Source organism: Cibotium barometz, chromosome 38, assembly GCF_041138505.1.
Source record: "Cibotium barometz isolate CiBa-2024 chromosome 38, ASM4113850v1, whole genome shotgun sequence".
In the NCBI taxonomy this organism is placed as follows: domain Eukaryota; kingdom Viridiplantae; phylum Streptophyta; class Polypodiopsida; order Cyatheales; family Cibotiaceae; genus Cibotium; species Cibotium barometz.
The window spans coordinates 1,426,926-1,453,619 of NC_141083.1; the positions used below are offsets into that span (position 1 = coordinate 1,426,926).

The 26,694-nt window shown below is 44.7% G+C and overlaps 1 protein-coding gene across 3 annotated transcripts in view; it reads right to left on the reverse strand.

Moving 5' to 3' along the window:
• Positions 1 to 24,422, reverse strand: part of LOC147616223 (geranylgeranyl transferase type-2 subunit beta 1-like) — a 43,577-nt gene extending 19,155 nt beyond the window's left edge. For all 3 annotated transcript variants that reach the window (XM_086777232.1, XM_086777235.1, XM_086777234.1), the window contains exons 1-2: positions 24,069 to 24,422; positions 23,804 to 23,951 (exon numbers count right to left, since the gene is read on the reverse strand). In XM_086777232.1, coding sequence (XP_086633358.1) covers positions 23,804 to 23,951; positions 24,069 to 24,122 — 202 coding nt within the window. In that variant the 5' untranslated portion in view covers positions 24,123 to 24,422. The remainder of the gene's footprint in view (positions 1 to 23,803; positions 23,952 to 24,068) is intronic.
• Positions 24,423 to 26,694: the final 2,272 nt, after the last annotated feature.

Genomic DNA, 26,694 nt, shown 5'->3' on the forward strand with positions numbered 1-26,694 from the left:
GATAGTACCATTCTCAAGGTCTCCCATCACCTTGAAGAGAAGAATGGCATTCTCCCTTACATTCTAGGAGGAATGGCAATGGTTCCATTCTACCAGAAAAATCACTCCACCAACTAAGAACGGCCATGCACCACCACCCATAGAATTAAGAAAGAGCTCTCAATTTGTCAATCCTTACTATGTCTAGACCTGGTAAGTTCCCCCGTGTTGAGTCAAATTAAGCCGCAGGCTCCACTCCTGGTGGTGCCCTTCCGTCAATTCCTTTAAGTTTCAGCCTTGTGACCATACTTCCCCCGGAACCCAAAAAATTTGATTTCTCACAAGGTGCTAGCGGAGTCATCGAAGTAACATTCACAATCCCTAGTTGGCATCGTTTATGGTTGAGACTAGGACGGTATCTAATCATCTTCAAGCCCCCAACTTTCGTTCTTGATTAATGAAAACATCCTTGGCAAATGCTTTTGCAGTAGTTCGTCTTTCATAAATCCAAGAATTTCACATTGGTCAAGCAAGCATGAAAATAGCATGCAAATTCAATTTGCAAGCAAACACATGAAGATGCTATGCAATGCCGAGGCCTTGTATATGCCTTGGATGGACAACAAGACAAAGAACGACAACTAGGATCCACCTCAAAGAAGTTTAAAGACTGATCCCCATCAAGAGCCGAGTCTCAAGAGAAGGAGCGGAGTGAGGACAAACCTCCACTCTTTCGAAGAAGATTGTCCCTCAAGCAACGTGAGGAATATGCCAATGAAGGGAAGTGTTTCCAATGTGGAAACAAGGAACAGACTTGGAACTTGGACTTGGATTTGGACTTGGACTTGGAATTGGACTTAGATTTGGATTTTGAATCTGGTAATAGTCCAGTGACACTTGAGAGATACTTGTGGGTCATCCCCATGGTGTGCTCAGCATCAGAGATCTTGTGCTCGACATCGACTCGGATATCCTACATCGGCATATCTATTTGTTTTGTGTTTATTGATTGTATTGATCCTGGCCAGTGTACCCGTGGATTGTTCCTCAATAAATTCCTGGAAGGGGCCGAGACCTGTTCCCCACTTAGTGTGTTGTACTCTGCAAGATCCCTATTCCCTTCTCTCTCTCCCCTCTCTCTCTATATCTTTATCTCTTGGACACATGGTTGAATTTGTCATGGCACGCCCCACTGGGCTTACAAGATACCTTTTCTGCTGGGCACCATGCATGTTGTGAGCCCTTGTCAAAGGACAATTCAATAGGCTCCATCTAGGTCTTAGGGTCAAGTCAGTGTCAAGAAAATGTGCAAGTCTCACACACAAGATGTAACCCACTTGCAATATGTAAATTATGTACAAAGGCCATTGGACACTTGTTAGGCCCATGGTTGGGTGCCTAGACAGCCAATCTATAGTCTTTAAGTTAGGATTGAGCTGTCAGTTGTGTGTGAATCCACTAGTTGTGGTACTAACAACCCAAAAGAGGAGCCATGGATACTCTAAGCCCAGCAAGGCGTGCAATGACACAGACTCAACCACGTGTCCACGAGTTACAGAGATAGAGAGAGAGGGGGGAGAGAAAGAAGGGCAAAGGGATCTTGCATAGTACATCACACTGAGCGGGAACAAGCCCCACCCCCTTTCAAGAACAATCCACGGGCTTTTCCAAGCCAGGACCAATACAATCAATGAATGCAATATCAAACAAATATGTCGATGTAGAAATCTGGGTCGAAGTTGGTGTCAAGGCACAAGATCTCTGATGCCGAGCACACCACAAGGATGACCCACAAGTATCTCTCACCCAGCTAGTACCACATCCAATATCATGAATGAATTCGACAAAGTATTTGATGCTCCGATGTATGGTTGGAGTAAGAAACAGCCCCCAACAAAAATTGTCCAAAAACTGAACAGCAGTACTGATGGAGTAGCACGGGTACTTTCAGTAGACAGCCAGCACACAGGCATCTATGAGGAAGATGCTCACGTAGTTGACAACCTAGCGGCGGTGCTGGAACAAGCAGCTCTTGGCGGGTTGGTGGCAGCATCAGCTGGCTCGCACTGGCATTGGCCGTACTGCTATCTGCAGGCATAGCTGCAGTGAAAGCGAAACAGGTAGAGCAAGCGACGCTACTGGCTGAAGCAGGCGGAACAAGTGGAGCAGGGTGGCACAGCGTTGGCAGAACATGCAACGACAGGGTGGCACAATGCTGGCTGAGGCCAAGCAGAGCTAGCGGCGCAGGTGGCACAGCTGGCAACAGCGCTGATGGAAGAGGCCAACGAAGGTGGAAGCCCAGCCAATCAACCGGCGGGTGGAAGAGAGATGAAGATCATGAACTCCTTTCTCTTGAGGGTCTCCACACCTTATAGGTGATCCATCAAGGAAGGCTCTTGCTTCTTTTATACTTGAGGGAGGCCCTGCTTTATGCCAAAAAGTGGGCCAAGCTTTGCTTTTCTCTTTTTTTACTCTACTTTTGACTTTTTTTTACTTTTAATAATAGAATATTACTCAACTTTAATCAAAGTTATTTAGTTATGCTTTTCTAGATTCAGGACCTTGCTTTTTGGCCTTGGAGCTGCTTTTTGGCAAAGCGGCTTTCAGCTTTTTGGTTCGTCTCAGTCTCCTCTTTCCAATGGTGCCCTTGATTCATGGTCAACTTAGTTTGACTTTTTGCTTTTTCCTGCTTTTCGACCAAAACTGGTGCTTTTTCTTGTGCCAACTCCATAAATCTTGTTTCCATGCTTTCATTAACTTGTCCATGTGTCAGGGTATGAGTTCCATCATGTGAAAAAGAGCTAGGAGAGCCAAATAGTTACAGATACCTTGGGTTGGTGGGCTGTGGAAAGCCCGTACCTATCTGGTCCAAGCTCCCCAAAAAGGAAAACAAGGGCTTGAGAAAAGGGCAACCAAAAGTGGGCAGTTCTACAATTGGTATCGGAGCCTAGGAAACCTGCAAATTGTTTTCTTTCCTCGCACACCCGTGTGCGTTCACAGCTTAGATAGGGTAGAGCACTTAGTCTGTAACTATATGGTCCTCCTAGCTCTTTTTCACATGATGAAATCCATGCCCGAACACCAAACAGGTGGAAGAAGACATGGGGATAGGGTCCATAAGGATTGATTAAGAAAAAGCACCATTCTTGGTCAAAAAGCAAGAAAAAGCAAAAAGTCAAACATGGTTGACCACGAGCCAAGGGCACCATTGGAAAGAGGAGACTAAGCCAGACCAAAAAGCTAAAAGCCGCTTTCTCAAAAAGCAACTCTAGGGCCAAAAAGCAAGACCCTGAAGTTGTAAAAGCACAAATCAAGAACTTTGGCTATTATTAATAATATTTAATAAAAAGACAAAAGCATTACTTTTTGGCAAAAAGCAAGGCTTCCCCAAGTATAAAAGAAGCATGAGCCTCTTGAGCATCAAGTTGAAGAAGAACCTTCATCGCATTGCCATCTTCATTCACGCATGGAGATTATCTTCTTTGTCATCATCTATGAACCAAATCATGGAGTTTTTCATCGCTACCCGCCCCTGATTTCAGAGTGCCTCCAGCAACTGCAATGCCACGTCACCATCTTTCCGTGCGACTGTACGGATCCGTACAGTTGTATGGACTGTGCGGATAGAAAATTCCAAAAACCCTAAAACTACTCAAAAAAACCCTAAAAACTGCTTTTTGGAGGTTTTTATCACCCGAAAATCATTAAAACAGGTTTTATATCAGTTTTCTTGCCAGAAAGAGCTTCTCTAGGATTTTCTTCATTCACAAGGCTATAGGAATTGTGGAGATTATTCATGGGATTTAGAGCTTGGACATGGAACTTGGACATAGAGCTTGGACATGGAGCATGAAGCTTGGACATGGAACATGAAGCTTGGACATGGAAGCTTGAACTTGAGCATAGACATGAAGAACTTGGACATGAACATGGAACACAGAGCTTAGACATGGAGCTTGGATTTTGGACTGGGATTTGAACTTGGACTTGGACTTGGGTTTGGAGTCATTGGACTTGGGATCCATTGGATCTGGTACTAGCCCGGTGAGAGATACTTGTGGGTCATCCCCGCAACATCAGAGATCTTGTGCGTCAACATCAACATCGACTTGGATATCCTACATCAGCATATTTGTTTGTTTTGTATTCACTGATTGTATTGATCCTGGCCAGCGTGCCCGTGGATTGTTCCTGAATAAATTCCTGGAAGGGGGCGGGGCCTGTTAATGTGGTGTACTATGCAAGATCCTCATTCCCTTTTCTCCCTCCCCTCTCTCTCTTTATATTTTTATCTCTTGGACACGTGGTTGAGTCTGTCACTGCACGCCCCGCTCTAGGCCTACAGAGTCTAAGAGTGGACAAATTCGGGTTTGGGAAAAGTGAATATTTGGATTCTCTTCATTGCACCTGAATTAATTGGGGTATATTGTGTTTCCCTACCCTATGTGTTGCCTGCTTGGTTAGGGTAGAGCACTTAGATTCCAAGAGTGTAAAAGTTCTGTCACATGCACGGAAGCTCTGTGTCTTCTTTCAACCCTAAACACCTTTCCATAGGAACACATAGATGCAAAACGCAAACAAGAGATATATATATATATATAGAGAGAGAGAGAGAGAGAGAGAGAGAGAGAGCAATATTTTCAGTATATTCATAATGTACAAAAAGGTACAAACTCTTGGCCGCCCTAGGCATGCCTAAAAAGGTGATCTTGACTCCATGAAGTCCTAGTCCAAGACCCAATCCCTAAAGGACTGAATGCCTAACACAATGCTCAGCTGAGCCTTTTTTAGGCCAATGAGAAGTATTCCCAATTGACTGACCTGCTGTTGGCCAGCAAAAAAACACCAAAAAAGAATAGGTGCAGCCAAAAACTCCTTGAATGCCCCGAGTACCCTGCCGAGTGGGTCATGATCCAAAGGGATCTTTTCTAGAGTCCTCCAATGCCCTGCTCAAGCCTTAAATGTTCTGTTTATATGCTGCCCTTCAAGGATTAGCCTTGGGATGAACATGTCCATGTGCATGCACATGACATCCCCTTCTCCTAAACTTGATGACGAGATTCCAACTTCTGACCCTAGATGACTGTCATCATCTTGTTGTCTCCTCATGGACTCCCAAACCTGTCATCCTTCCCTGACAACCTTTTCACTGAAAGCCTTTCCCTGTCTTCAATTCCACTCGAAATCCAATGCAGATCTATGCATCCATTCCACTTTGTCCCCTTTCCTTCTTGCCCTCTCCCTAAACACAAACATGAATTCTTCTTGAAGACCGGTCTCGGGCATCCTTAGCTCCACCCCTTGGATGATCGTCATCCCTTGGAGTGCTCCATAGCAACCTCTCGGGCAGCCCCATGTGGCTACCGACTCTCATGAAACACTCCTGTTGGGGTTGCATGAGCTAAGAGAGAGAAGGGGGGGGGGGGGGGGGGGGGGGGGGGGGGGGGTCGTTCTTGACACATGCTGTATTACTCTCCTTGGAATGTGCACCTTCATCTTGGACACCGTCACTGTTTAGCATTGTTGAACCTAAAGCTCTCATACCAATGTCACATGCGCGGAAGCTCTGTGTCTTCTTTCAGCCCTAAACACCTTTCCATAGGAACACAGATGCAAAACGCAAAGAAGAGATGGAGAGGAAAGAGAGAGAGAGACAGAGAGAGAGCTGTATTTTCAGTTTATTCATAATGTACAAAAAGGTACAAACTCTTGGCCACCCTAGGCATGACTACAAAGGTGATCTCGACTCCGTGAAGTCCTAGTCTAAGACCCAACCCCTAAAGGACTAAATGCCTAACACGATGCTTGGTTGAGCTGCCAATGCAAAGTTTTCCCAACTGAGCAGGTCGGCCAGCAGAAAAACACCAAAAAGACGAAGTGCAGCCGATGACTCCTTCAATGCCTTGAGTACCCTGCCGACTGGGTCCTGATCCAAAGGGATCTTTTCTAGGGTCCTCCAATGCCCTGCTCGAGGCTTAAATGTTCTGTTTATCTGTTGCCCTTCAGGGATTAGCCCTAGGATGAGCATGTCCATGTGCAGGCACATGAAAAGTTTGGGAAAAAGTGTTTCATTGCACCTAGGTAGGGGTATGATGTGCTTCTCTACCCCACCAAACCCTTACTTGGGAAAGTGCTTCATTGCACCTTGGGGTATATTGTGCTTCCCTGCCCCAGCAAACCCTTACCTCGGAAAGTGCTTCATCGCACCTGGGTTACCAAACCCTTACCTAGGAAGGTGCTTCATTGCACCTGGGTTAATTAGAATATATTGTGCTGCCTACTCCCCACGCAACCCGTACCTCATCGCACAGGGCTAAAACCCCTCACAGTGATTTGCTTCTCAGCATGAAGGCATCCATGGACACGCAGGCAGCTAAAATGGAGGCTATATCTGCCCATCTCGACAAGATGGAGTCGGCACCTTGAGCAGCTAGTATTCCCGATCTAGAATCTACAAGGGCATGTGTTTCAGAGCAAGTGTTGGAAAATTCCAAGGACGAAGTGGAAAAACTTTCTTGAGGAGGATTTTACACTCCCTTGGATGCAGGCAAGGATGTACTGGATGTGTAACATGCAACTGGTTTGATCGTGTACTGGATGTGTAGCATGCAACTGGTTTGATTGTGTAACGCAAACCAAGACCTTCTTTATACCTTTATATCAGTGAACATGAAGCAATCCACTTTTATCTTTATATACATGAGGTAGAGCTGAAGAGAGAGAGAGAGCAGAGATGACACCAGATTGGTTCCCAATATACCCATTGAAGGGCCCCCTACCGCAAGCAGGAGAATTTTCTTATTACTTTGGAGAGATTCTGTTACAATGCAGAGAACTTACCAAGTATGATTGACGGAGAATGCCAGACGCAAGGACGTTGTAGACCGGACATCTGTTGAACCATCAAGTGGGTTGAAGGCAACTTTGAAGCCACTTTGGATAGCCTTATGCACTCCCAGATCAACTGAGGGAGATGCACTACTGAAGGCTAAATGCTAAAGCAAAGCTTTGGACTACTGAAGTACTGGTGCTCGGCTAAGAATTATGCATGCAAAAGACTGAAGTCTTAGGCACACATGTTCGGCACTTGTTCTTCTAAATGAATAATGGGTTCCTTATATACCCTCTCAGGCTGCTGGTCAATGCAAGAATCATGTTGTCAGCCAAGTGAAATAAACCACTCCTTCATTGCCAGCTATATACCTAACAAACAAGTCTCTACAACCTGTGACATGAAAGGAGACACCTGAATCAATGATCCATGAGTGCATACCATGACCACCTGTAAGAAGTGAATGGGCATCAAGTGAAGACGTAAATAGAACCTCATCCTCACTGTCACCTGCATGTGACACATTGATTTCTTCAATCTTGACTCCACTTTTGCCCTTTGGCTTTACATCTTTGGCTTCATCTTTGTCTTTGTCCTTGCCTTTTCCCTTTTCCTTTTGATCATTTTTCCATTTGTAGCATTGCTTTTTAATGTGTCCCTTCTTGCCACAATAATGGCATTCCCAGTCCTTTTTGGAGCGAGACTTGCTCCTTCCCCGTTCTTGGCTTTTTCCCCTTTGCTTGGATCTCCCACGTGCATTCATTGCATTGGACTTTCCAACAGAGTTGTTTTTCCTGTTCATCTCTTCTTGAAGAAGAGCACCCTCAACAACTGCATATGACAGCATAGCATGCGAATTGCTAGTGGCTGTCCTGAATGTGTCCCAACTCTCTGGCAAAGTGCATAACAGAAAAGTGGCTTTGAACTCATCGTCCATCGCCAACTTTTGATTAATGACCTGGCTGACAATACCATTAAACTCATTTAGATGGGCTGTCATAGACACCCCTTCCTTCATCTGAAGACCTATGAGTTTCTTCAACCAATACACTTTGCTTGAGGCACTTTGTTGGGCATACAAGTCCTGCAATCTCTGCCACATTCCCCAAGCTGTCTTCTCTTCACGAATGCTGAAAAGTAAAGAGTCTGACACAGACAACATGATAGTAGATCTTGCCAGCTCATCCATATCTTCCCACTCTTCAGCAGTAAGAGAAGCGGGCATTACACCCCTTTCTTTGATAGGCTTGTGCTGCTTCTTCTGGAGCAACACATTATAGCACTGGGTTTGCCAAATATCATAGTTATGTGAGCCTTCAAGCTTCTTGATGTGAAGCAATGAAGAGCTCTCGCCTGTGGTTGCCATAGCAATATGCAACAATGCTTGACTCCGTGCAAAATGTGCAAACACTGCACCAAAAGCACACAAAGTGCTCACAGTTGTTCTCCCAAGCTTTATCTCCCACTGCGGAAGCACAAATGCAACTTTTCTCCCACTTTATGTGATGAAATCACCAAAATCTGGTTGCTGCAGATTTAGGACAGCACCTTAAATGTGCTCTGTTGCCCTTCCAAAGTACTGTACAGCAGTACTAAGTGCTCACCAATGATGTACCAAACCTGTACCGGCAAGTACAGCAACTGAAATTGAACCTTTTCCTCACTCAAATCAGTGTACAGCCATGCCAAAACTTGCACAAAGCTGTGCCAAATCTGTACCAGCAAGTACAGTAGCAATAAATGCTCTCCTGGCTGTCCAAATGAGTGAAAATCGGACTTTTACAGTCCCGAACACTGCATACAACAGTTCCGAACAGAAATTGGGCAAAAGCCCCTTGACTGCAAGCTGATTTCTGAGAATTCAAGGCATAAAAGTCTTGCCTGCTGCTTTGCCAAGCTCAACAAGCATAAAATCTTGAAAAGCCCCTTGATTTAAGATCAATTGCTGATCATACATGATACATTGACACACATGAAGGCATCCAGAGTCTTCACGATGCTTCCCCCTGGCCACATATACATCCAATACATGAAAGCCCCTTGATTTACAGGCACATTGAGTGCTTGTAAGGCATCAACACATTATCCACAGCATCAAATGCGATTGCCTACATGCAAATCAATCCAATCGGCACAAAAGCCCCTTGATTTGCACTGCAATTTGCTGCAATTTTACCCGAATGTGCGATTTCTCACATCATACAGCATGTATGAATGCCCAATTGCACAAATACATCAAAAGCCCCAAATTTCGACATCCAATTTCTTGCAAATTGATCTTGATTGTGACCAATGTCACCCAATTTTGCCAATTTTGCTCAAAAATTGAGCAATTCGGCACCTGTACCTGCTCAATTGATGATTGTATCTGCTCAATTGCAAGTCCCAAAAAAAAATTGAAGCAAGATACCTTGTAATTTCTGATTTTTTGTTGCAGGAAAAAGGGGTTGAGATGCTGCTGCTGCTTTTGCAGAAATGGGCAAGTGCAGGCGTACAAGGCTTCTCCTAGCTGCTGGTGATGTTTGCCGTAGAGGAGAAGGTGACGTGGAGCTTGCTTGGCCGCCCATTCACGACAAAACGGCCTATCCTGGGGCCTTCTACGAGCGCTGCCCAGAAGCCCGTAGAATGTGCTGTTGATGGGCGCCGGGAGTTGCTGATTGCAGATGCTCGTTGCTGATTGCAGGTGCTCGTAGAATGTGCTGTTGACGGCGCCACTCGTTGCTGTGCTACACAGTAGACGGCGCCTTGGAGAAGGTGACGTCTCACGGCTAGTTGTGCTGTCGAGTTGAATGGGAGAGTTGGTTTTACGCCTTCGCCTAGTGGTTCGCTACGATACGCTGACACGCTTGCCCACGTTCGCCTACCTCCCCTTCGCACTAAACGTGTGTTTTGTTGACGCCGCCTACGACCGGTAGCCAGTCTACGCTTAGCACTCACGTATTGCTGGTAGCGGGGTAGCGGGGTATGCGCCTGGTTCTGCTTCGCCTGTGTTCGCTCGCTGCTGAGCGCCACTCGCTTCTTTGTTACGCTTTGTGGCCACCAGCGCCTTGCTGCTTACACTGCCTACGCCGATTCTGTAAACAAGCGAAGCCACCCACCGCAAGGACTACCAGAAACAGCACTGGTATTCCCACCCCGATACCTATTTTCGCAACAGTGCTTAATCCAGTCCCTGAAGTACTTACAGGCAAATCATAGGCAGATGGAAATTGCTGAAACATAGGTGGTCCGAACCCAGGTGGAGAAACTCCCTTCCAGCTCTGATACTAGTTGAATGGGAGAAGATGAGGATTAGGGTTAGAGATTCATGTGTGGGAGACATACACAGAGAGAACAAGGGAGAGAGAGAGAGAGAGAGAGAGAGTTGTGGGGATAAGTCAACTCATGGGAATAGCATGAGTGTGTGACTCCCCTATCACACATGTATATTGCACTAGTACACATAGTGCACTTAGTACATTAAAAGTACTAAGTGTACTATGTACTATAACTTATGGGCTTGTACACAATATAAGGGTGGGCATAACGCCTTTACCCCAACAGTCCTATGCGGACACCATCAATTGGAAAGCATCTATACTTTGTAACCTTTATCGATGAATACTCTAGATTTGCTTGGGTGAATCCCTTGAAAGTAAAATATGATGTATTTGCATGTTTTCAGCATTGTGGCACAAGCTGAAAATCAAACAGGTTGCAAATTGCGAACCCTCCGTCCAGATCGAGGGAGGGAATACATGTCCATTACTTTCAAAGTTTTTATGGCAGAAAAAGGCATAAAGCATCAATGCACGATGCCATATTCTCCTCAGCAAAATGGTGTTGCTAAGAGAAAGAACAGGTCTTTAATGAAAATGGCTAGATGCATGGTAAAAGGCAAAGGCTTGCCTCACAAATTTTGAATGGAGACAATAATGGTGCTACATGTGTTGAATAGATGCCCTACCAAAGCATTGAAAACCATAACGCCATGTGAGGCCTAGCACGAAAGGAAACCTAAAGTTGATCACTTTAGAGTTTTTGGATGTATAGCTTATGCACGTGTACCTCAGCAATTGAGAGGTAAGCTTGACGACAAAGCAACTAAGTGCATATTTGTGGGTTATAGCAGTGGCAATGAAGACTACCGTCTCTTTAATTCTTCCACACAAAGGATTTTGGACAGCAGAGACTTGTATTTGCTAAAAATTCTGACTAACCATTGGCTGAATTTTTTGGACAGCCACCTTCGGGCCCACTTAACATGTTTGAAGGACTTCTCCCATTGGGAATTGATGGCTCAACGGATCAGCCATCAACTTTGCCTAATGGACAACATTTGGATACTCAAAATCAGCCCATGAATGAGCTCATTACACCTCAAAATGTGGAGGAAGCAGTGGAGCGAGAGCGGAAGAGGCTAGAGTTGTGCCTTGTTGGCTGCTCCGTACTTTACATGAGAGCAAACTTTCAGGTCCACTTGGTAGCAAGACTCGGGCTGGTTCAGATAATGCAAGAGAACACAAGATGTTGCTTGCATGAGTACACTTTGTGATGCAGATGAGCCAGATTCATTTGAAGAGGCTCATGAGCATGAGCATTGGATGCAAGCCATGCAAAATGAGATGGATTCTATCCATAAAAACAACACATGGGATTTGGTAGACTTGCAAGCAAGAAGCCCATTGACACAAAGTGGGTATACAAGTTGAAAAGAAAGTCTGATGATACCATTGACAGGTACAAGGCCAGGCTAGTGGCCAAAGGTTATGCCCAGAAAAAGGGCATTGATTATGACGAGACTTTCGCACCTACTTCCCGGATGGCCACAGTTAGATGTGTTGTTGCATTGGGGGCCATCATGGATGGAAACTGCATCAATTGGACATAAAATCAGCTTTTCTCAATGGGGATTTGCAGGAAGAAGTGTATGTAAATCAGCCCATTGGTTTTGTGATGCATGGTCATGAAAACAAAGTATGCCTCCAGTTCTGAGGACTAGCCCTGGCTTTTCCCCGGAGTGGGAGAGAGAGGTAAGGTTTACATCGTCAGATTTTCCCTCCCTTACCTATGCGAGACGTACTTCCACCTCTAAAGGGGGTCCTTCGTCAACCACGAGATCTCGTCGTTCCTAGTCTGAGTCTTTATGAGGATTGTCTCTTGGAACATGCAAGGTCTTGGGGGTTTTTTCCCGCGTCGATGGAAACAAATTGTAAAAACCCAGCTTCATTGTGCAGTCACATGTGGACCTATGGATATATTGCTCTTGCAAGAGCATAAACTGGATGCTAGTCAATGTGGGAGATCAGGCAAGCTTCTCTCGGGACACACCTTTTGGTCACCGGCTGTTGGTACCAATGGTGGTGTTTGTATCTCTGTTTCAGCTTTGATCTTGCCTTGCATCATTGGACATGGTGTCATTTTGCCTGCGAGAGCGCAGTGGATCCTTCTTATGCAGGGTACTACACGCATTGGTATTCTCAACCTCTATGCTCCTAACCATAGAGGTGAGAGGATTGCCTTTTGGAAATCGCTCACTACATTGATGCCTCTTGCCGACCATTGGATTATTGGTGGGGATTTTAACATGGTTGAGATGCCAACGGATAAAAGAGGTGGACATGAGGGCTTGGTGCATCCTCTTGAAAGAGCGTCTTGGGAGAGGTTTATACTCTCCATTCATGGTAGAGATTGTTGGCATGAGGATGACATTTTGAGGAGTCCATCCACTCTTCTTTATTCATGGTCTAACAGGAGAAGAGATGTAGGATGTATCTATGCACGGTTAGACAGATTTCATGTGGATGATTGGGTGCTTGACAGAGGTGGACATACTTTGATTGCTACAGGCACCTCCAAATCAAATCATTGCCCAGTGGCTTTATGTATTAGAGATCCGAATTGCCATGGATCAGCACCCCATGTACGCATCCCTGATCATTTGTTTTCAGATGCAGAACTATCGCGTCGTATGCTTGATATTTGGAGATCTCATGACTTCTTACAGGCCTCTCAAAGCCTGGCCTCTGCTCTCTGTGATATTAGTGACTTTTATCACACATGTGCCTTGTCTAAGAGGCAAAAGGCCTTGGACTTAGAAAGGGCTATTAGACGTAGATTGGCTGCCTTGCAGAAAGAGCACGAGAAACATCCTCATGCTCAATGGGTTGCAAATTCTTTATGTACTATTAGAGCAGAACTTCATCACTCTCTTGAGCAGCGCGCGGAGTATCGTTTCCATGCCCAGGAATCCTTTTGGACACAGATGGGTGGCAAATGTAACAAACATTTCTTTGCTTTTCACGGCCCATCTCATGCCAGAGATAGTGTCAAGCAGTTGCAAGATTCACATGGCACTCTTCACTCAGATCCTCTCATGGTTAGACAGATTGCCACCAATTTCTATTGCCAGCTTCTTAGTGCTAAGCCGCATTCTGATCTGAGACACAGGGCACAAAGGAAGGTTTGGAATGCATTCCCACATTTGATCACTGAGGAGATGTGTGCCGCTCTGGATGCCCCTTTTTCTATGCAGGAGTTCAGTCATGCTCTTCATGCCTTACCTCATGGTAAGTGTCCAGGGGAGGATGGCCTCTCCCCTGTTTTTTTCACTACTTTTGGGGATGAGATTGGGGCTAAGAAGATTCAGGCGATTGTGGATTGGCCTTTACCTCTCACCATTTCAGATGTTCGATCTTTCTTGGGACTTGCGAACTTTTATCACAACAAGGTGCATAGGTTTTCAGAGATTGTTGCCCCTTTGACAGAATTGACAAAGCTAGACAAACTTCAGTGGTCTTCTAAAGCTGAGCAATCCTTCAATGATCTCAAGCATGCCTTGACGACAACCCCAGTCTTGGCCATTGCAGATCCCACCCAGCCCTTTGATGTAATGACAGATGCCTCAGATCGTGCTTCTGGTGGAGTTTTGATGCAGAATGATCGTGTCATTGCTTTTGACAGCAGGAAGTTTTCAGCCATTCAAAGCAGGTATCCTGTGTATGACAAGGAGTTTTTGGCAATCGTGCATGCTTATCGGACTTGGAGACATTATCTTCTTGGAGCAAATTCAGTTGTACATACAGATCATCAATCTCTCACGTACATTTTCACTCAACCTGTTATGAACTCTCGACAAGGCCGATGGGTTGAATTCTTGGCTAATTTCCACATGATTATCCAGTATGTTCCTAGTCTTCAGAATGTGGTTGCAGAGCTTTGAGCCACATGCCTTGAGCCACTAATTTTGCCATCGCAGATGTACAAATGGAGATCCCTGCTTGTTTCAAAAATGAGTATTTGACTGATAGAGATTTTGGAGATGCGTTCCGTGCTCTCAAATCTTCTATCCCAGTCCTGCAGAAATGAACATGTTTGCAGCCTACACCATCATGTATGTTGATGTTCTTTTCTGATCGCATTTGTGTGCCTCACAATACTTCACTGCGGAAGATTCTCATTCAAAAGCATCATGAAGTTCCTTATGCTGCTCATCCTGGTATGAACAAGACATATCGGCTTTTGTCTACTACATACTTCTGGCCTCAGATGCACCAAGATTTGTCAAAGCTTGTCATTCATGTCAGATAATGAAAGCCTCTCGACAACTTCCTCAAGGGTTACTTCAACCGTTGCCAGTTCCCAATGAGAGATGGGAAAGTATCAGTATGGATTTTATTACCACTTTGCCTCGTTCATCCAAAGGCAATGCTCAAATTCTTGTGGTGGTTGATCGATTTTCCAAAATGGCGCATTTCATTCCTTGCAAGAAAGCTGCTTCAGCCCCAGATGTGGCGTCATTGTTCGTGCAACATGTCTTCAAATTGCATGGTTTGAAGAAGACCATCATCTCTGACAGAGATCCAAAGTTCACTGGACATTTTTGGATGTCCTTGTTCAAATCTCTTGGCACGAATTTGTTGTTTAGTTCAGCCTACCATCCTCAAACAGATGGACAGACTGAAAGAGTTAATAAGATTTTGGAAGAAATAATTCGACATTACATTCAATCCCGTTTGGCATCATGGGAAGATTATTTGCCACTCGTCGAATTTGCTTATAATAATTCCCATCATTCGGCAATTGGATTAACTCCATTTCAAGCAGCATATGGGGATACTCCTCTTCTGCCTACAAACTTTGTTTTACAACACAAAGTGGCGTTGGCAAATCAGTTGGTTCAGGAGATGCAAGATGTGCTTGTGCAAGTTCGAGATAAATTGGTCCATGTGCAACAAACATATCAAAAACAAGCCAACAAGCATCGTCATGCAGATTTTCAAGAAGGAGATTTGGTCTTGTTATATGTGGCACCTCACCGCTACAAAACAATGAAGTCAATTTTTCCAAAGTTGCGACCTCGCTTCTATGGGCCTTTCAAGATTCTTAAGAAAAATTCAGTTGTCAATTACAAGTTGAAACTTCCATCTTCATGGGGGAAGGTTCATCCGACTTTTCACATTTCTTGGCTCAAACAGTATGTTCAAGGAGATTCCCCTATTCCAGACTTATCTTCATATGTACCAGAAATTGAAGATGACCATATTATCCTTGTTCCAGAAGTAATTCTTGACGTGCGATAGAAGGAAACAAGAAGAAAGTTGACTACAGAATTTCTTGTGAAGTGGATGGATTTGGATGAGTCTGATTCCACTTGGCAAACAGATGAAGAAATGCAGCAGTACCCTAATCTTCTTCAGGAGTTCTTTGACAAACGGATGTCTATCATTTGACACATGGGTTTTATTTTAAATGGGAGGGAATGTCACGATTGTGACGTATGTATGTATCAGATACTCTCTTCATTGCTGCTTCCTGTTACAGATGCAAAGAGTAACCAACCAAGGGAACCCCTACCCTAATCTTCTTCAGGAGTTCTTTGACAAACGGATGTCTATCATTTGACACATGGGTTTTATTTTAAATGGGAGGGAATGTCACGATTGTGACGTATGTATGTATCAGATACTCTCTTCATTGCTGCTTCCTGTTACAGATGCAAAGAGTAACCAGCCAAGGGAACCCCTACCCTCCATTGGTTGCGACTCTTCGCCAAAGGATGTACCTCTTCATCGAATAGCCACATCCCTTCAACGAATGGTTGTATCCCTTGATGAATGGTTGTGCCTCTACATCGAATAGACACATCCCTTAGCCTAAAGTTGTATCCTTTCGTCTATGGTCATGTCCTTTCGCCAAAGGACATGCCTCTTCAAATGTGTCTCTTCATCTCCTATATAAGAGACCTATTGTACTCAGTTTAATTCAATTCAATCTTCTCTCAAGTGTTCTCCTGAAGTCTCTTGTTCTCTAAGTTAAGTACTTAAGTAGTAATTAGTACACACTATGAGGGATTAACAACATAATCCTCACATTCGTGGCGGTATGGGACGTCGCGAGATAGAGATTGGTCGGTACGTCAACCTAGTTAGCTCAGCTCGTGGCTTGGTGGGGACAGTCAAGACTGTGGGCTTGCCCACAGCTGTCGTGGTTGGGAGGTGAGTCGGCCTGCACCCCCTTCTTGTTTATTTGTTTGTTTGCAGGTTTCGAGTCTCGAACCGGGACCGTTCTACGAGGAGATCCTTTGGGCATTTGACAGTGAGTGTCAGCACACACCCACCACCATACTCACTGACAGTCAAAGTGCTGTAGCCGTGGCACGAAACCTAGTGTTTCATGCACGTACTAAGCACATAGAGATTCATTATCACTATGTCAAGGAGAGGATTCATGCAGGGGAGATCTCATTATATTACTGCTCTACACAAGACAATGTTGCAAATCTGTTCACGAAGGCGTTGCCTCGAGAGAAGTTTGAAGCTTTCCGCAAAGCTTTAGGCTTACTCTCCTACAGAGAGTGATCTCCAAACCTTGTACAGGTTCACATTGCCACTATGGGGAGGATTTATTGGCATATATACTATGAGTAGTGCCACATGTGAACATGGACTAACCAAGGGCACTTTTCTCCCTTTGAGTTTTTCCCCTTGGATATTAGGTGTGAGAGGACACCACACTTACTGTATTTTGATATTGTGGAGTCAACCCCCAAGCTTCACATATTTTGCTATTCATTGTCTGTGTGTCTCTGTTTGTGTGCAACCCTAACCCTAACAGTTGGCAACACCAAGTGGTTCGGATATTTTTCAGCTCTATTTGGTGTGTACGGCTTTGACGGGTGCCACTCTCTTGTGGTGGGACAACCACCTTAGGCACCACTCCGTGACTTGCTAAGATGACTGCCGCAAGGTGGTCTTGAAGCAGTTTATTCTTGTAGGTTACTTTCACATGCACCCTACATTGCCACACTGGAGTGCTATGTGACACATTGGCTCTACATCAGTGCAACATTTCTACAGTCGGATTACCTTTTTAGGAATATTTTGTCATGACTCGTATGCCATGGCCCCATTGTGAGCCCCAATCCGGGACATGTCAGGCACGGGCTACGTAGGTCAGTCTCCAAAGCCATAGAGCATCTGCATGTGTCAGTCCTTTTACCCACTTGGAGAATTCATCAGATAGGTACATGTAGAGGTCATCCTTAGCATTAGGCATTGCATTAGCAAGCATTATAGGGGCATATGCACATGGGCCAGCCCATAAGGCACCCCATCATAGGGGCTGCCTTGCATATAGGTCTAAGGACCCTATGCCACCTCTCCTAGGCATGTCGGCTACCATGGCTAGCCTATTCACCATGTTGGCCACCTTCTAAGCACCATGGATGCCATGGCAAGCCAGTCGGCAACCTACAGTAGCCTCCATACAGTAGTCAGCCAGCATAAAGACATGCCAAGCATGCAGTCGGGCAGCACTACAGTTGGCCAGCATCAAGAGACAACATGGGGAATGATGCACAGCATTTAATGCTATTAAAATAGCATTTTCCTTGTCCAATGAACAGGCTGACAACATATGTGAAAACCGACCAGCAACTAAAATCCATATATAAGCAAGCGCTTATTTCACAGCAAAAAACATCCATCACAAATCAGTCTAACAGAAGTCAAAGAGCAATGATGTGTGTCTAGAGCCTCCAGACCTTGCGCACACAATCAGCATTCAACACTTTACTGTGCTACAGTCCCAAGGCCTCCGCAAAGATCCTCTTTAGCATTCAGCCAGCATATGAGCATCCCTCAGTTCTAGGTTTGCATAGTGGTCATTAAAGAGTTATTCAAGGGAGCCTAGACAGCATATGGTTCAGCCTGCATTCGGTCTACTTCATCCTTGCGTTGGGCAGTCCTAGTCATCTTTCATACTCATTGTACAAAGTTCTCCAAATAAATACAAGGAAATACTCTTGCTTGCAGAAGGGAGGCCGCAAGGAAGGGAAGGGGGGTTGGGGGGGCTTCAGTGAGTAATTGGGAGCCAATACTGTAATTGGGAGCCAATACTCTTGCTTGCAGGAGGGAGGCCGCAAGGAAGGGAAGGGGGGGTTGGGGGGGCTTCAATGAGTAATTGGGAGCCAATACTGTGTCGACTCTACCTTCTCTCTCTCTTCTGTTCTCTTCTCTCTCAAAATAAAGTGGAATTGCATAAACTCAAGTTTAAAGAAGGCTTTGTTGTGCATTACGACGATCAACCTATTGCATGCTACAATTACCAGCGTGAATTGAAGAAACAATGGGAGCGTTTTATGCAGAAACATGGCAAATAGATAAAGCCAACTATCTCGCTCGTTTTTGGAAGCCTTTGCTCATGCTCCCAAGGACCATACGACAATCGGAGAAGGTTGAGTGATTTGTGGATGGTTTGAAATCATCTTTGCACACACACATTCGTACACATCGGCCCCATGATCTTTCAAATGCAGTTCGTCTTGCTACAACCCTCGAGACGCAGGAGAGTTTCAAGTCTAAGACTCAACAACAGGGCCAGCGAAAAGACAAAGACGAGGGTAGCCAATCCAAGGCCAAGGATGATAAGGACAAGGCAAATGGAGGAGCCTCGATGACTCGCCTCACCCCTGAAGAACGTCGCCCCAAGATGGCTGTTGGACAATGCTTGTATTGTGACTCCACCAAGCACATCGCAGAGGATTGTCAGAGGAGCAATCCGAGGAGGAGGCTGTGAGAAAACAGTATTTTTTCAGCCCTAAAAAGGGATTTTTCTGCGTATTTTATGTTTTATTTGGGGTTTTTTTGTCTTGGCTGCTGGCCTACACCTTTTAGGTTGACCGACCAGCCTTGCCTATCATTCATCATTCATGTACCACTTCATTGTCATATCCGGTACCATATGGCCACTACCCGGGACAGCAGCCCCCTCTGCTACATGGGACAGCAGCCCTCTCTGCTATCATCTGCGTTTTACATCTGCTGGTACAGGCTGCCTACATCAGGCTGACTTCAGCATTTCACATCAGGCTGACATCAGTGTTTCACATCAAGCTTACATCAGCGTTTCACATCAGGTTTACATCAGCCTGTCTTCAGCGTTTACATGAGGTGTACATCAGCAGACAGCAGCGCTTACATCAGAGTTTCACATCAGGTTTACATCAGCCTGTCTTCAGCGCTTACATCTGGGCTGACATCAGCGTTTATCTTCAGTCTTACATCAGCACGCGCTTACATCATCAGGGCTCACATCAATGCTTACATCAGCATATCATCTGTGTTTTACCACAGCCCATGGGACAGCAGCCCCCTCTGCTATACATAGAGCATATCAGCATTTTTGCCTCAGCTCTCACTATCGGGACACCAGCCCACTCTCTGCTACATCACACCATCGGGACGGCAGCCCACTCTCTGCTTATCTTCATCATCGACATCATATCAGGTACGCAGCACCCGTGTCACCAGAGCTCGCATAACTCGGGACGGCAGCCCTCTCTGCTCCTCTCCACTTCAGGTACGCAGCACCCGTGTCACCAGAGCTTGCACCACTCGGGACGGCAGCCCTCTCTGCTCCTCCTCACCCTTTAGGTACACAGCACCCTTGTCACCAGAGCTTGCACTCTCCAGGTACGCAGCACCCTTGTCATCAGAGCCTACACCCCTCAGGTCTTACGGCACCCTTGTCATCAGAGCTTGTACCACCACCACCACCACTCAGGACGGCGGCCCTCTCTGCTCTTCATCTACCACCTCAGGTACAACAGCACCCTTGTCATCAAAGCCTACATCACCTCATCTTCCGCTGCCACCACCACCTCGGAGTGCCTCTGGTTCCACCGACGCGAGCTTTCGACACCCACCACCACTCAGAGTGCCTTGCCTCATATCGACGCGAGCCTTCGTCACCGACCGTGCTTCAGCTCCAACATCATCTCTGCTTCTGCATTGGTCTTTCTTCTCAGAGTCACCTCATATCAAAGGGCTCTTGTACATATTTGCACTCACCCTTATATAATATATATATATATATATATATATATATATATTATATATATTTCACTCACATATTTCATGCTGTGTGGTTTTGCTCTGATCTCTCATGCATCTAGTCCTTTCGTTCTTTTGCCCTCACACGGGCTTCTTCAAAACTAGATGACCAGTCCAAGGAGCAAGCTTCTACAAGACCGGAAGATGGAGATGCATGTGTGCGCGTCTCAGCTTTTTTCATTTCTCAAGTCGAGCACACAACCAGGGTGCTTCATAGCGCTGAGCCACAAGTACAAACAAAGAAAGTTTTCAGCTAGGTCTCTGAGGGAGAGTCTTCACAATTGCCATTTGCACTAAGTGGAGAATCTTTGGCTTCAGTGACGGTCACTTCAGTTTATGGAGTCATTCAGGAGGACTCTTCTCGCCTACTGTTTGCATTGGGTGGAGTATCTGCACTCTCATGTCTTGGAGGCACCACAAGAGGACATATCAACAAATTTATCTTCATCCTAGGAGGATAGGCCACTTGGTGTATCTTTACAGTACACAGATTTCTTGGAGTTGTACCAACAACCAGAGTTATGACTTCGGTGTATCAACGAATGTATTACTTGGAGTATGTTCCACACAAGACATAGGTGGTTTAGACACATAAGTGCCGAACAATACTAATGGATCCAGATTTGGTGCAGCGTTTCTAAGGAGTATTGTTCTTGGTTCTGATTTCTTCCTTCATGGTGCCTTGGAGCCGATGCAAGCAGTTCCTGTGCTCCATCAAAGCCGATGCATTAGTGGCTGGAGTTTGGATAGCAAAGTTTTGCTCCGCCATTCTCTAGAGTGTTCTTCTCGCGGGCTACTACCAAAGAATAGTGTTTTTTCATGGATGGTTGGACAAACGGAAAGTGCATGATCCGATGGAAGTTGGTCGTCCACAGGTTTCTTTACAGGTCTTTGTGTTGACGTGGCGAGGGCAAAATGTGAGCCTTCGCAATGGATGCAAAGTAGTCTCGCAATGTTCTGGATCTTGGGTATCCCGGATGAGCTTTGCTTGGATCTTTTCCTTTTACGGAAGGGCACCTGATATGAACACCGTACAGCTAAGGACAACTGCAATGCAAGTAGGGGAAAATGTGACACACCTACAAGTATGCAAGGCACAATCAGACATCAAATTGCAACCAGCAAGCAAAGTCAAACAACGCAAGTGACACATGGCATTGTCACATGATGACGCAGTGGTCATAGTCACAGGGGACGCAGGGGACAGGAGTCTGGGACGCGGGGACACCATTCCGGGATGCGGCAAAAATGGGGACGGACGGACATCCCCTTGGGAGGCGTCCCTCACAAGGGACGGGGGGACGGGGACGGCTCTGAGCCATGACGGTTCCTATGGGGGACAGCATCTAGCCGTTGCGCTTTCCAACGACCAATTTTCTAACCGTTTTTTGGCTGTTGGGGGACACCGTCTTGGGGGCGTGTTTGGGCCATTTTGGCCCATAGTCACAAGGGCCCATAGTGGCCCTCTTGCCTTGGCCCTTGGCCCTTGCCTCTTCTCTTGAGTCTTGCCTCTCTCTCTTGCCTATCTATATAAGAACAACCACACACACACACACTTCCTCACACACCTTCAAGCCTTCAAGGAAGTTCAAGTCTCTTGATTCTTTGCTCATTGCTCAAGCTTCAAGCGGCAAGCCACACACACACAAGCACTCTAGTCTCTACGCTAGTGGTGGTGATGTGGCATTGATGATGTGGCAGTTGACTACAAGTTTCTTTGCAGGTCTTTGTGCTGACGCGGCAAGGATAGGGAGAGTAAAACTCCTTGAGGAGCACTTGTGCTTTTGGAGAACAAGAAGGATGGAAGTTGAAGAATGTGTGTGAACAAAAAATGGTTGAATAAAGTTACCATAAAGAACAGGCACCCCTTCCCAAAGCGGGTGACTTGATTGTAGATTACAAGGAGCACTCTATTTTAGGAAGATTGACTTGCAAATTGGTTACCAATGTCTTTAAGAACAACCTCCCATACACAATACGAACATTATGAGTTTTATGTGTCAACCTTTTGGGCTCACAAAAGCTCCAGCCATGTTCCAACATTCCAACAAAGGATGAATGATCTCTTTCGAGATTGTTTGGGAAAATTTGTTGTGGTATTCTAAGATGATATTTTGGTCCATCACCATTCTCTTGAGGAGCATGAGATGCACCTCCAATATGACTTAGATGTGACTAGAGATTTCTTGTTTGACAGGCTGATTACAAGGGTCAAGGCTTATTAATAATTCACAAGTGAGTTATAAGTGAATAATCCCGTAAGTATGGCTTTTATCGGAAAAAGCTATAGAAGTGAGGGTTATGAGTGAAGTGGAATATTATATTGTTGTAGCCTTCTACTATGATGGTAAAGTACTTGGGCCATGAGTGCTAACCCACTCTTTCCAGTCCATAGTGATGCAAACGGTATGCCGATAGCCCCTCTAGGATGGGTCCTGGTGGTATGGGACACCAAGGCTCACTGGTATGGCTTATACGGACCGGAGCCATGACCCCTGGATCAATGGTTGTTGGGTAGTGAGCCTAAGCCTACTGAATCTAATTTGAATCAACCATGTGTTTAACTTGTGTTTAGGGGATCTTGGAGAGGGTTTGGTCGCGACAAACCCCTAACACCAAGCATAACATATCAACCCAAGGTTAGCAAGAAGGTTGAGCAACAACCAAACAGGAGAGGCAAACACTTCTTAACCAAATCATCACTGTACATGGTCTAGATACTCATGACACGTGCATCTGAGGCCTCATGCATGTAACATTCCCTCATCCTTAACTTCACACAGTAGGCCAGAATGTTGACTTCAATGCTCCACCTGGATCATCCCTTTTTTCATCTTATTTCTGGCATTGAAACCAATCCTGCTGATGATGATGAAAACAGATTTTTTTTAAAGTTGGTTTTTGTTCTTGCCACTTCAAGGAGCTCTCAATCTCTACAATGTTTGCTGCTTTTCTTACCCCTCTGATTTGCAAGAACAGTTTCTGGTCTCTCCAACCTTGGATGGTGAAGTAAGTCTTCAACATGTCTTGGAAAATCGCCTGAGCTAAAAATTACTCAATAAAACAACATGAGGAAGCTCTAGAAGCTTTCTCCTCCACTTAACAAGCCACATCATTAGAAATGCCTACAATGCATCTGTGTTACACACACATCCCCGGCCTATGAAATGGATGCAATCGAAAACTGGACTAATGAATCTTTTGTTTTTAAGAGATTTTTTACACACGCCCACGCAAACATTAGCCAACAACACCACCCCACCCCCCGCCCCCCACGTTTGATGTCACACCCGGCCTTAGAATAGCAAGAATTCAACCCAAGACCTCCAGTTGGTCTGATGAATCTTAAAACCTCTTCTTATGACAGGTGGTATATCAGGCTACTGAAAGCTCTTTCTCAAACATCATTGGGGGTGTTGACACCATGCTTAAAGATGCAACTTTGGACACTTCATCGAGACAAGCCATAAAGAGAAGAAAATAAATGCGAAATTAAAAAAAAGGAATGTTACTTCAAGACCATATGGAGCGCTTTGAGCGAATTTAATATGAACTATTTTGTATGAGATGTAAATACTTATCTACCAGATGAATTTTTTTGAAGAGAATGATTAGGTACCAGAGTCGTGCTGGCACTGCAGCAGCCAAGAGATGATGGCTTCCTCTTCCATGTCTGCAAGGTGTCCCATCAAATCCATGGCTGTGAGCCCCCAGTATGCTCCACTCATACGCAGATGCTCCGTCACAAGTGAGTCAAGATCCTTTTTCTGTTCAACACCATAAATCGCGTAAACAACACACTTCTAAGGTATCCATGCATTCCCAAAACCAGAATGAATGCATTGACGAAAGCTTTCTCTCTTGTGCACGGTAAGGGAGCTAACCTTGTCAAGAGATTTGATGTACTCCACATGCTTCGTGATCTTAAGCTCGTCCATGCTCTAGAACGCAAAACTCTCTGTACACGATTATTCGGAACGTATATATTCCGCAAATTTTATGTGCTGTCAGCTGGTTCGAGATCTCAGCTGAGAGGTACTCGGTTAGAACAATCTTCCAATATTAAAATTTAAAAAAAAAACAGTTGGTTTTTCAGGGTGAGTGGGATTTGGACAAGGTAGACTACCCTTCCATGAGCATGGCAGCCTAAAATAGGGATTCTAGCTCCTTTTCAACACAACTTTAGGGTTTTTGCCGTTAGTTGTATGTCACGGCAAGTTTTTCATTAAAAAAAAAAACTAGGTGGGGTGGGTCGAAGCGTCACTATAAGCGACGGTATTTTTTCGACGATCACTATAGGCGACAATATTTTTTTTGACAATCTCTGCATCGTTCAATAGCATTTTATCAGCGATTATATCGTCGCTTAAGTGTCACTATAAATAGCTCATCGGTGCCTTAGAACTCAAAAAATATATATATTTTCAGGCTGATTGGGGGGTTGCCCTCAATCTACCTCATTTCAGTTTAAATAATAGCATAATATAAGTTTGAACAATTGAATGACACATGGTAAAACAAGAACAATTGAATGACACATGGTAAAACAATCTTGATGGGAACCAAAATGGATAAAGTTGTTTGTATTAAATAGAAATGGCCATGAAAGAAGCCAAGTTCCAAGTATCAAAATCTAAAATTTATTTGTATTATATCAAAACGGCCGTAGAAACTAAGTTACAAGTAACACGTTCCTCAAAAAACGAATGTATACAAAAGCCAACAACTAAATGAAGACAGGGGGAAGGCCTCTCTACTACTCATCGTCACGTCATCATCATCCCCCTCCTCCATATCCTCTTTATCTTCATTCTCTTCATCATCTTCCTATATCATACAAGATTAAGCAAGATATTTAAAATACAAACAAAATACATAGCTAGAAGTGAATAAATAATAAATTACATATTTAAAAAACCAACTTAAACAAGTTACTTACACGCACAATGGCATCATAGTTCAGCCTGACACCCTGTTTACATAACCAATTCCATGTCACTGAGATCCCATTGCCCTACCATGTTTTCATATATTTAGATACACATAAAATTAAAGAAAGATTTTTATATTAACATAAGTTATTTAAATGACCAAATTTGGTATAGAAGAGGTGAAGGGTTTGACAAATACTTATGAACGATGCCAGAACAAATGGCATCCCACGTGATCCAAGGTGAGAAGCCTCTCATTTTTCTTGTCATATTCGGCCTACTTCTTTTTCTTGCTTGCATACATTGGGATTATCCCGATACATCTTCTTTGCCTTCTTCCAATCTGAGTTTGAACAACCAGCCGGCTTTAGTTCACCACACTTTATGGCTTTAGTAATTTGTGACGTCCTCACATGCCCCCACATGCGATCAAGCATCTTCTTCTCATTAAATTGTAAGCCTTTGTGTACTCTATCTTCAATGCACTCAAAATATACTCCTTTTTAGAATTGTATTTAACTCGCCAATCAATGCCCCAAATATGCTTAAACTTGAGGTTTAGCAAGTGATACATGTGTGCTATCGCATGCTTCCCTTGGTGATCCTCAATGATGCTCCCATCGGATCTCCTTACATGGTAAAAAGCTGAGCGGGATCGTATGGCAGTGTAGGATCATCCACTCGTGATGTTGTAGAATCAAAGAACGATTACTTAGGGAACCTTATGAGGATCTATTACCACCTCCAAAATAACTGCCACAACCTTCTGCCCCATCCTTGGATCGACGCGAACGAGAAGAGCCAAATCTCCTGTCATGCAAGGAGGTCTCATAAATGCCGTGGAGTAGGTGCATGAGAAGAATGGGGAGTGGGAGAATCGCAACGAGTAAAAGATGGCCCACTACGACATACAAGAAGGAACTAGCGCCGCAAGTGGGGGTGAGAATGGGTGCTCGAGGTGTGATAAACGAGCGACCAACTGTGAGAGCCGCTCCAATTGCAATCGTCCAATGATGGCCACCATCAAGAATGCCAAGGTGGTTCCGGAGTACTTCAAACTCTGCTAAGATCCTCCCATGGCCACATAGTCTATATCATAAAAAATATCGCTACTACATCTAAAGGTAAAATGAACATAAGAATACAATGCCATATGAATGCAATGAACATAAGAGCTTTATGCATGCATGTATAGAGCTACAAGGTGATATGTATACATAGAGCTACACGGCTCTATGTATGTATGCATAGAGCTCATACATAAAGCTCCATGCGTAGAGCAATGCATAAAGTAATACATAGAGACATGCATAGAGAAATACTTAGAGCTATATGTATGTCGATGGCAATGCATGTGCATGGGCTGAAACAAGTAAGAGTGCTTAATGGCATGTGCTTGAATGATGCAAGCACCTACGTGCTTGTATGCATCATAAAATAAAGTAGCATGCGGTGCAAGTAAGAGTATCGGAGGGAGGATGCTATGTGGTCTAGTGGTTTAACCATGGGGACATATTTTTCTTTAGTTCTCAATGGGAATGTCTATGTGAACTAGCCATGTTTGTTGAGTTGGTATTCT